This window comes from Fukomys damarensis, unplaced genomic scaffold, assembly GCF_012274545.1.
Source record: "Fukomys damarensis isolate Sample0158 unplaced genomic scaffold, DMR_v1.0_HiC HiC_scaffold_19, whole genome shotgun sequence".
Lineage (NCBI taxonomy): Eukaryota > Metazoa > Chordata > Mammalia > Rodentia > Bathyergidae > Fukomys > Fukomys damarensis.
The window spans coordinates 61086925-61097945 of NW_022900931.1; the positions used below are offsets into that span (position 1 = coordinate 61086925).

Sequence of the window (11021 nt, forward strand, 5' to 3'; positions counted from 1 at the left end):
CCCCGGCCCTTAGCCCCGAGGCTGCCCCGGGAAGGCCGGCGGCGGTCACTCACCCGCAGGCTCTCCGAGCGCCCCAGACGCCCCGACAGCCTGGACCCCGAGGCCAAGGACAGAGACAGAGGCCAGGACAGAGACAAGGACAGGGAGACCAAGACAGGCACAGGGACAGGGGAGGCCAGGACAGGGACAGTGGAGGCCAGGATAGGAACAGGGAGACAAGGACAGGGATAGGGACAGTGGAGGCCAGGTCAGGGACAGGGGAGACCAGGACAGGCACAGGGGAGACCAGCACAGGGACAAAGGAGGCCAGGCCAGGGACAGGGACAGAGACCAAGATCAAACATGCAACAGAAGAGAGAGAAGAGTCAGGAGCAGTGGGATTTTTGGGGTGCTGGACAGCGAGGGGAGGAGGAGGGATACTGAACGGGGCGGTGATGGGGACCCATCTGGCATACAGGACTGACCCCCTCCCTTCCCTGAGGCAGAGGGACAGGGGCAGAGGGGGAAGGGTTTGATACTTAGCTCTTCAACTGGGAGGGTGATGTCCCCGCCCACCCCTCGCAGGGGGTGAAGGGGAGGGGGTGGCCATGGGGAGGGAGAGGGGCTGGGAGAAATGGGGGAGGGCTAGCCCTCCCCCGACCCAGGGCCCAGGCACCCACCTCTTCCACTTTCTGGGGAGAGAGGGCACAGGGTCAGAGGTGGGACAGAGGGAACCAACCCACCCCTACCCCCCACCAGTGGGTCCCCAAGCAGCGCACAAGGACAGGCAGGGGGCAGAGCCTGCCCCCCAACTGTGAGGGGGACAGGGCCCCCAGGGCACGGAGCGGAGAAAGGGGATGAAGGACACTAGTAGCAGGAGCCAGGCGGGCAGGCAAGGGCTCTGAGGAGAAGGGGTGGAAAAATGAGAGGCTGGGAGAAGCCAAGGGAGGGAAGAGCAAGGGAGAGGAGGGAGGGGAAGGGGAAGAAAACCTTCAAGGAGAGGCTCGGCAGGTGGGGTACCCACAAGGACACTAGGAGAGAAGGGAGGAGAAACAGCAGCAAACAAGGGGAGGAAGGAGGGGTGGAAAGAGGAAGGAGGAGAAAAGGAAAAAGGAAAGGAGCGAGGAAGACCCGGAGGAAAGCAGGAAGGGCAGGCAGCGTAGACGCGGCTGGGGACAGGCAGTGCCCAGTGGCAGCGGCGACCTCCACGCGCCCCCCCAGCCCTGGTGCGCTGAGCCGCCCCGCAGCACCCCAGCCGGGCACCTCTCCGTCTCAGCACCCTCTTCTGTGCTCTCCGGGGGCACCAAGGGTTCCAGGCTTATCGGGCCCTGTGAGGGTGGGTCCCCCAGTTCCAGTGGGGCATCAACACCTGCAGGGGGGACAGGGCTGTGGGACCGGTTGGAGGCTCCTGGGACTGCAGACCCAACCCCCCGGGGGCCTCAGTGTCCCGGCACCCGGGGGCTGGCAGACTTCACGCAGTGGTTCCAGTCAGACTTCAAAGGGGGACAGACAGGGGCTCAGATCACTGAGAACACAGGCGGGGGCAGCTGGGGCCTAGGGGACGGAGGTGCCTGAGGACTAGGGCGCCCCTACACATACCCCCGGCCGGTGGAAGGGGATAGCGGGGATGGAGCCTCCGGCCCGTTCATTCTCTGAACCCTCAGGTTTCCTCAAAAAGTAGGGGGGAAAAAAGAGGAAGTAGGGCTCAGAGAGGGGAGAGATTTCCAAAAAATAACATGAGGGCCAGTGATTTAGCTCAGTGGTTCTGCCGCCTGCCTGTAAACACAGGTCCTGAGTTCAATCCCTGGTACCAAAAACAAACAAACCAACAAAATGTAACATGAGTGAGCTGCAGAGTGGGGATTTGAACCCAGGCCAGGACAAGCAGCTGTATGAGATCCAAGGGTCTAAGGACCACGCAGCTCTGAGGGGCTTGAGGAATGGGTCTCACGACCGTGGGGCACATGAGGGTTGACCTGATACCACTCAGAGAGCTTCTGGGAAACCAAGCCCAGTGGCTGACAGAAATCCAATGCAAGGATAGGGGACCTGGAACCAGAAGCAAGGTCAGAGCCCAGAAAGGAAGACATGATGGTTTTCTTTTTTGTTTGTTTGTTTTTTTGAGACAGGGTCTCCCTATGTAGTTGAGACTGACCTGGAACTCACTACGTAGCCCAGGCTGGTCTCTAACTCACAGTGATCCTCCTGCCTCAGCCTCCCAAGTGCTAGGATTACAGGCGTGAGCCACCACGCCCGGCTGACATGATGGTCATTAATACCAGAGGCCAGAAAGGGGAGAAGGAAAAAGAGGGCTTAGCCTGGACAATGGTACTTGCGCCCTAGTCCCAGAAACTCACCAGGTTCCCGTTCTGGGCAGTCCCCAGAAAGAGGGTGCAGAGACACTCCAGAGGTGTCTGGGCCAGGAGTCCCTGGGTTCCGGTCCCGAGAGGAGATCCCCAGTCCTCCCTTCCGGTCTGTAGGGCCCGGCTTCTCAGCTGCGGAGACAGCATGGGATAAGAACGGCAAATGAGAGAGCAATGACTCCGATCTACAGCTACCTGGAGGAACCACAGGGATCTATGATGGTGCTCCTGCCCCTCTTCCCTATCACAGGAGAGTCCTCCTCCCGCAGACTTGAGGGTCCAGGCCAAAGCCTTTCCTCTCTAAGGTCCCAGGATGGATGGCTACAGGTCCATTACCATCAACCTCGCTTTTGAGGTGTCGAAAATCTGGAGCTGAAATGACAGAGGGATAGTGAGGCGAGGGTGGTTGAGGATAGGGAGGCAGAAGGAGGCAGAGGCCAGAGCCGCCTTACCCTGGTTTTCTCCCCGGTTCCAGCGGGCAGCATCCAGGATACTGCTCAGTCCTTTCTTGGTCTTGGGAGGCTCATCTGACCGCCGGTTGCCCATCACCTGCAGAAAGGGGGAGAAGGGATGGTAGCATTTTCAAGATGCACAAAGCAGAATGGAACCCCAAGTGCCCAGGTCTGAGTTCCCTGGGGGGGGCGCTATGGAGAAGAGAGGGCCAGGTTTGGTCAGGACCTTTTTCCGGAAGAAATTCCTCCCGGACTTCTTATCCCCACTCTTGGTCCGGACCCCAAGGTGGCGCATGTACAGGCTGATGGCGGTGACCACAGCAGCACTGCAGGGAGTGAACAGTGAGGGCCCCATCACACACAGGCAGGCACATGGACACCTGCCTTTCCCTCCCTATCCCACAACCACTTCCTGGGGCTCTGGGGAAGTGGGGAGGGCTCCCCAGGACAGGGCCAGGGAGTCCAGGACCCAGGCCCTCTTGGGCCCAGGGGACCAACCACCTCTCCCCACCATGGTTTCCCCCGTCACCTCTTGTCTTCATCGCTCGAGATCGTATGTCTGTGGGGAGAAAAAAGAAGTTTGTGACAAAGTTGCAAAGTCCAGGGTTTTTGTCACCCTGCGCATACCTCCACAGTACCGCTCCTGGGACAGAGAGGTAAGGGGAGGCAGAGGAGGGACTGCCATGGCTGGGAAGGGGCTCTCCTCCACATGGGTGGGGAGCATAAGGAGGACCAAGTGCCAGGCCTGAACACAGAACTGCAGAAGACCCAGAAACCGCAAAGGACTCCAAAGGTGGAAGGGAGGCCGAGGGGCGGGGAAGAGCCCAAGTGCTAAGAAAGGCGCTCTGACACCAGGAGGGCACTGGCAAACTGGGGTGCAACCCGCTGGGGTGGCCCGGGGTGCCCACTCGCTGCCCACTCACTGCATCTCCTCCAGGTGGCTCAGCAGCCGCTCTGCCACGTGCCGCTCCCGGGCCTCGTAGCTGGCTCTGTCACGCCCGACCCAGGCCTCTAGCTGGGACAGCTCCTGCTCCCAGAGAGTCATGCCCATGAGCCGCTTGGAGCGGAAGTCCTCCAGCTGCCGGCCCACCGTTGCCTGCTGGAACTGCACCACCTCCTGCACGAACCGCCGCTGGATGTCCTCAGAGAGGAGGTCAGGCCGTGTGCGGTCTGCAGAGACACACAGGGTGCTGGGGCCAATTCCCTGGGCTTGGCTCCAACCTGGTTGGACCACAGTCCCCACTCGCCCGTGGACTCCGACAGCCATGCTTCCTCGGGCTGCCACCATCCAGAAAGAACAAACGAATGAATTCTGGCCTCTATCCCTGGCGTCCCTGCCGAAGATCCTCCCTCATCCCCAGGGCCCTCCTGTGTCTTTACCGAGTTCAAAGGCAACGCTGGGAGGGACTGGTACCCGCAGGACCTGCTCAGGGGAGAGACTGGCGTGAGAGAGGCCCTGGGAGCCACGGGGATGCAGGCCAGGAAGCCTGGTGGGGATGAGGGTCTGAGAGAGGATCCAGAGGAGGGCCCAGGTTGACAGTTGCCTCAGTGGTCAGAGGTCAGGAGGCACATGGTGGCTCCCCAGGGCCAACAAGGAGTTGGGGACGGGGTGGCTTGAAGGTGTCTCTCACCGCAGTCTTGTCCAGGAAGCTGTGGTAGAAGTCAACAAAAGCCTTCTTGGCCTCCTTGGGGCCCAGGGAGCACAGCATGTCTGCGTGCAGGCAGCAGAGCTGAAGCGACAAAGAACGTGGCTCTCCTCCCTCCCGGCCCACCAGCTACCCCATGCCACCTCCTCTCGCTGCTATGACTGGCACATCCCAGACACAGCCCTAAAGCCTTGACATGCATTAATTAACCTGCTCACTCACAGGGACCACCCTTATCCCCATTTTACAGATGGAGAACTGAGCTCAGGATGACGGTTCAAGGTCACACAGCTGGTGAGCAGCAAGGGTGAAATCTGAAAAGTCTGTGCTGTACCCTATGGTCTAGAAATATAAGGAACTAGAAATTGTGTGTGTGGGGGGCGGTGACAGGTAGGTTCTGATTCCTGCATCATCAGATGGGGACTACTGCACAGCAAAGGCTCGGTAAATAAATGGAGGAGCACCAGTGTTCTGGAGAACGCAGACATGGGAGAGACTGGTAATTTCCCGATTGTTTCTGAGTTTCTTTTCCTGCCAGTCGCTGAAGCTTGGCATCAGGGTCACCAGCCTCTGCCGGTCAATGTGCCCTTTCTGTATCCCAGGTGCCCTCCTTATTACTTCTTTCAGGCTTCTAGTTTTCTGGAGGGACCCACAGTGAATTCCCCACAGCACAATGCTCCGAATACTTCCTGGCCCTTGGCTTGGGCTAGACTGGGTCTTTCAGGGACGGGGCCCTTGTCGACAGACCCGTTAGCCAATCCTGTGGCTTCTCCTCCATAAATCACCTGCTGAGGAGTCTGCTAGACCCTGCAGGTGTTTCTCACGGTGTGGTCCTGCATGTACAACTCCTGGGCAACTTCTGTGTGGTGTGGGCAGTCTCTGGGTTAGTAATTACACCTTGTCCACTTGATGACAGGCTGCTTGGGGTGGTTTCGTTTCTGGATCAAGGCCTGGGTGTCATCTAGGTCTGAGATGACTAATAGCTTTCCCCCAGACACCAGCCCTGAATCCTGCCGGGTGATACCCGCCAAGAAGGCGCTGTTTGGTCCCCCTCCGGGGTCCGCAGGAAGGGTACTGTCACAGATGTTGCTCTGGGAAAGAGGGGGACAGGACATGGATTCTGCCACACTGCTGGGTTCTCTGCTGCTGTCTGCACGGCCCTGCGGTGTGCGCAGGGCACTTACTTGCTTGTCTAGATCACATGGTACACCTTGCCTCTCCTCTGTGCCACTGTCTCTAGATCCTGTGCTGCATCTTCTGGAACTGGTTCTCCAAACCGTTCCAGCTCACTTTCATTGCTCTGGCCCTCTGAAAGCCCTGGCCTATCCCAGCCTCAACCCTCCCGGCCTCCCCAGCCACACCCTCACCAGGGGTGCTGGCTCAAACTGCAGGGCCACATGCTGCAGGAGGGCCATGAGGTGAGCCGGGCGCCGCTTCACCTGCTCCACGTTCTGGAACTGGCTGCTTTGCTCCTCTGAGGGCTGGGTGTGGAAAAGGAAGCTGAGTGCCGTGGGCTGGAGCGGCGGCCTTAGGCCTAACCCTACTTGGTCCGCAGCACCTTTCAAATGAACCCAAGCTGGGGAAGGTCGTGGAAGCAGTGCTGCATCCAGGCCGTAATGGTGACAGTAAGGGCAGGTGCTTGGGGAGAAGGGATGAGATGTGGCGTGAACACTGGCGGCAGAAATCAGAAGAGAAGGAATGGGGATCCATACAGGGGACAGTGACAAACTGGGGCTAGAGGAAGGGTGGGAGTCCATGCAGGATGGGGGCCCTGAGGGGGGAAGAAGAGGAAGTTGGTACTAGGAAGGTGACAGGGCAAGGGGACACATCTGAGCACAGAGAAGTGGCCCTGCCGTGGGAGGGACGGTACTGAGGGAAGGCAGAAGCTTTTCTACCCCAACTCTGCTCACCGCCTCCAGCTCATTCTCAAAATCCTCGTCCTCAGCCCCGATGATGCTGACGGGCACCAGGCCGGGCCGGGGGAGCCCTGAGGCCTGTAGAAGGGGAGAGGATTCAGTCCACAGGGCTCCCTAACTCGCAGGCCCCAAGTCTGCTCACCCTTGCTCCCTTGCTCCCTTGCTCCCTGCACTCACCGCCCGAGGGGCGACGTCTTCCATCTCCAGGGCTCCGCAGGGCTGGGGAGAGGAGGGGCTGTGGTTATGGGCGGCAGGAGGAGGCACACAGAGGCAGTTACTCATAGATTCCTGGCCCAGGTGTGAAGGTGAGTAAACAGCCACCCCCTATCCCAGCCTCTGCAGCTCAATGAGGCCTCTGTGCCTCTGTGTGGCACAAAGAGCCCTTCAGAGGCCAGCCAGGGGGTGGGGAGTACAAGGACTGCAGCCTGGCAGGGAGTGTGGGCTGGAGGTCCAAAGGCCTGGGTCCCTGAGAGGGCTGTAGGCAAAAGCAGGCGTTCTGGGACCCCAAAGAGGTGGAACCAAGGGGCTGGGGGCTGGTCCCCAAGACAGGGGGCCCTCTAGACAAGCAGAGTCAATGGAAGGGTTAAAGGGTAGGTTGGAAGGAGAATGGGCTGTTGGGGGCTCTCCTCTGATCTGTGACAGGCCTAGGCCAGGATGTTGCCTCTGAACCCACCAGCCCCACTTCCTCTGACAGGAAGTCAAATGGCAAACCCCCAACCCCCAGCTCTCTCCACGCAAGCAAACAAAACTGAACCACCTCTCTCAGGGACCCAAAGTCCGGAACTCAGCGATTCTTCTTTTCCTTAGGCACCACCTATCTCTGCTTTCTGGTTCTCAAAAGAAGGGGTCTTTGACAGCCACTCTCAAGGTGTACACATCTCCCTCCCTCCATCCTTGTCTTGCCTGCTCCCCCACGCTGTCACTGCCTGGGGTCTGTGCCTCTTCTCTCCCGATTTTCAGTTTTTCTTCCTGTCTTCCCTCATCCCTGCCTCTTCTCTCTTCCTCCCGTCTGTGCCCCTGTGCTTCCACTGCCCCGAGTCTCTGGCTGTCTCACCTCTCTCCCCCAACTCTTGTCTTTACCATGTCCGTCTCCCCTTCAGTCTCCACATCTTCCTCAATCTTTCCAAGGATGACATCCGTGTCCCTAATTAGTCTGACTAATCCCATGGGAGCTGTGTCTGTGGGGAAGGAGCTGTAGAAAGAGGAATGGGGTTGACCAGTAGGGGGCGGCTCCCCAAACCCCAAAGCTATTTATATCTCTGACTGCCTGGGATCCACCCTTTTCCCTTTTCCATGGGCCTCCTCCCCAGCAGTCAGTAAATGGTAGCTACGATTTCGATTATGATTATGAAACAATGATGCTTTCTGGAGTGTTCAAATGCCATCCTGTGGGTCCACCCGAGCAGGCTTGATTTTTACTCTTTTTCATAAAAAGTTTATCTCTCCACCATCCAGGCTTGGGTAATTTCAAGCTGTTTGTTAAATGGTAACATAAATAAATTTTCAAACCAAGGCAGAAAAAAAGTAGTAATTATTTATTACGAGGACCAAGCTCACCTAGCCCTCACAGTGTGTTAGGCATTGCTTTAAGTGCTTGCTATGTATTAACTCAGTTAACTCCCCAAACCACAAACACCCCCATGCCGGTCTCATTCCTAAAAGAGATGGAGATGCCTTCACTAGGCCAGCAGCCACAACTTCTGGGCTGGAGAACATGCCCAAGGACATGGAGGGCCCATGTGTATCTCACCAGGAGGTAGAAAGGTTCAACTGAGGCAGGGGATCCCAAAGGAACAAAAGAGGAGCTGAGAGTACAGCTCAGTGGCAGAACGCTTGTCTAGCATGCATGAGGCCCTGGGTTCAATCCCGAGCATTGCAAAATGAAACAAAACTAAACAAAAATAAATAAATAAGTGCACACAGGCTCAGTGCCAGGCCTTCAATCCTGTGCTTGACAAGCATTATCTCCTTTTTTTAAATTCTGCAGTTCAGGGATGGAACCCAGGGTCTTGCACATGTTAGGCAAGTGCTCTGTCAATGAGCTACATCCCTAGACATTTCAAATTTTATTTTGAGAGAAAATCTTGCTAAGTGTCCCAGGCTGGCCTCAAACTTTCAATCCTCCTACTTCAGCCTCCCCAGTAGCTAGGATTACAGGTGTGTGCCACTTTTCCCAGCTAAGCATTACGTCCTTATTCCTCATCACAGTAATACAAAATAATAGCTAGCACTTAAAGTGTATTTAGTACGTGTCAGACACAGCATTATTGGTTTCAAGTGTTAATTCATTTAATTCTCTCAGTGACTTCACTGCACTAGTATTATTCTGGTTTGTTTTATTTTTCTTATTTTCTTGGGCCTCTATTATTCTTATCTCCATTCTATGGAGTTAGAAACTGAAGTACAGTTCATAAAGGACAGAGCAGCATTCAGACCCTAAGACTCTGGCTCTACACTTTATGCATGTAACAGACTGTGTTGCTTCTAACTTGGGGACTTGCCCCCCCAACTCCATCCTTAAAAGACTAAAATCTGAATCAAAGCTCTTGGATGCATCAGGTCTCCTTATGGAGCCTGGGAAGGTCAGGGGTATGTGGCTCCTGTGGCCTGAGCAGGAACTCAGGTTGGACCTAGCTGTTCCACAGAGGATTGGGGCTCACAGAGGACTGGGGGTAGGGTGAGAGGGGCGCGTTTAGGGTATGGGAGGTGAGGGGGTCCTGCCAAGGCTGGGGAAATACGGAGATGTCAGAGGACAGATCTGTAAGCAATGACAAAGCCTGAGGTCCAGCAGAGGGAGCACCGCAAGCAGGAGGTTCTGAGGGCTCCGGACAGGTTTAAATTCCATGAGGTAGGGGGTCCTGAAGCGAAGTGAGTGCACATGGGAATCTGGGTTTTATGCAAGGCTGAGGGTCTCGAAGCTATTGAACAGATGACTCAGGGTCTCCAAGCACCTCTGGGATTCTTTAAGAACCTCATATGGGCCCCTGGAATATATACAGCCCCCAGATTCTATTTCACACACTGTGGGTCTAAAGAATACCGGAATCAATTGGATCATGATTCTATACAGAAAGCAGCTAGTCGATGGAGCCTAAAAAAGGGAGCTGAATTCTGTAGAGGTGTATGGTGGGTCTCGGGCCCGGAACTCTAGATCTATGAGAATTCCACGTTATAAGAAGACGGGTCCCTACGGGAGGCCAGCTGAAACCTGGAGGGTCTGTGAGACCTTGTAACCTATGTGGAAAGTTCGGCGGGTCTTCACGTACCCCAAATCTCACATGAGACGTGGCGGTCTATACCGGCCCCAAGTCCTACAGTGGAAGTGGCGCTGTGCGAAGCCGGGGATGACTTGCAGAGTCAGGGTCTTATGTCCGCCAGGGGCCGCGTCCCTCACCTGCTCCGGTGGGAAGAGAAGCCACTGCAGCCGCCAGAACCGAAGCCTCCGTTCGTGGGCTCCGGACTTCCCCACCCCGCCGCCGAGTCTCTCTAGCTACCTGAAAGGCCACCTTTGCGCCCAGCTCCACTCCTCCAGCTTGCCGCTCTAGCCAGGCTCCTCCTAGGCTCCTACCCTGGAGACTCTACTCCTCCTCTGGCCTCTCTAGCGCTCCACTCCGCCACGCTGGCCAGATAGAGCCGCTCTGGCCTGTCTAGGAGGGCCGGCGTTTCCGCATCTCGACTGCCCCTGTCACTCTTCCGGCCCCCGCCCCCGCCGGCGGCAGAGGGCTCCTACACTAGTCAGGGCTCAATCCGAGATCTTCGAATTACTGAAACTCCGATTTTGCGCTGAGGCTCTCCACCTTATTTGCCTTCCCAACTCGGGACCAGCTGAATCCCCAAAGCTCGTATATCAATTCCCTCCGCAGCCCTGTCATCTCCTTCAACTGGAGCCAGAGAGCAAAATCTTAGGTTAGAGCATAGCTTTCCCTCTGACATCAAAGTAACTTCCAAACAAAAGCAGCAGCTCAGTGGTTCCGCCGCCTGCCTTGCAAGCGCAAGGGCCCGAGTTCGATCCCCGGTACAAAAATAAATAAATAACTCCCACAAAACAAAAAACAATTACTTCTCTCCAGGCCTCAGGCTTCCCAGCTCTCTTCCCTAACACATAGTGACCCCCAAGAACAGCTTCGCAAAAAACGCTTTCAACCAGGCATAGTGGCTAACGCCTGTCATCCTAACAGCTCCTTGGGAGGCTGAAGCAGGAGGACCTCCGAAAATTCGAGGCTAGCCTGATTGAGTTCAAGGCGGGGCCTTGTTTCAACAAAATAAAACGAAACAAAAACCCTCTCAAAAGTCTCTGCAACTCAGCTCCACAGTTGCTCAAGGAGTTATTGTTTTTCTTCTATATAGCCCCAAAACACCCAAGGTTGGAGGACAGGATTAAGCGGGAAGCTCCTACGAGTTCAAATCCCAACTGCACACTGTCTCACGAAGTGTCTCCGTGGCGCGAGGCAGATCAGGCTCCCCGGGCCTCAGTTTTTCACCCCGTACAATGGGTGTGCGCGCCCCGTCTCCATCAAATCTCTGAGACTTGACCGCGGTCTCGAACCATTCATCCCCACCTACTAGGTACTTGGCAAATGTTAATCACCTCTTTGCCCCTTAGACAGATGGGGAAACTGAGGCCCGCGCGGGGTGGGGCGGTCGTTGGCTACGGGCCGCAGGAGG

General features: G+C 56.5%; 1 protein-coding gene across 1 annotated transcript in view; it reads right to left on the reverse strand.

The window, feature by feature from the left end:
• Arhgef1 (Rho guanine nucleotide exchange factor 1) overlaps window positions 1-9940 on the reverse strand; it is a 17220-nt gene extending 7280 nt beyond the window's left edge. The window contains exons 1-13 of the mRNA XM_019207368.1: window positions 9751-9940; window positions 6534-6575; window positions 6351-6434; window positions 5808-5921; window positions 4426-4524; window positions 4175-4217; window positions 3718-3964; window positions 3324-3353; window positions 3021-3120; window positions 2795-2891; window positions 2679-2714; window positions 2337-2474; window positions 1243-1348 (exon numbers count right to left, since the gene is read on the reverse strand). Of these exons, the coding sequence (XP_019062913.1) occupies window positions 1243-1348; window positions 2337-2474; window positions 2679-2714; window positions 2795-2891; window positions 3021-3120; window positions 3324-3353; window positions 3718-3964; window positions 4175-4217; window positions 4426-4524; window positions 5808-5921; window positions 6351-6434; window positions 6534-6557 (1118 nt within the window). The 5' untranslated portion in view covers window positions 6558-6575; window positions 9751-9940. The remainder of the gene's footprint in view (window positions 1-1242; window positions 1349-2336; window positions 2475-2678; window positions 2715-2794; window positions 2892-3020; window positions 3121-3323; window positions 3354-3717; window positions 3965-4174; window positions 4218-4425; window positions 4525-5807; window positions 5922-6350; window positions 6435-6533; window positions 6576-9750) is intronic.
• Between the last annotated feature and the right edge of the window lie 1081 nt (window positions 9941-11021).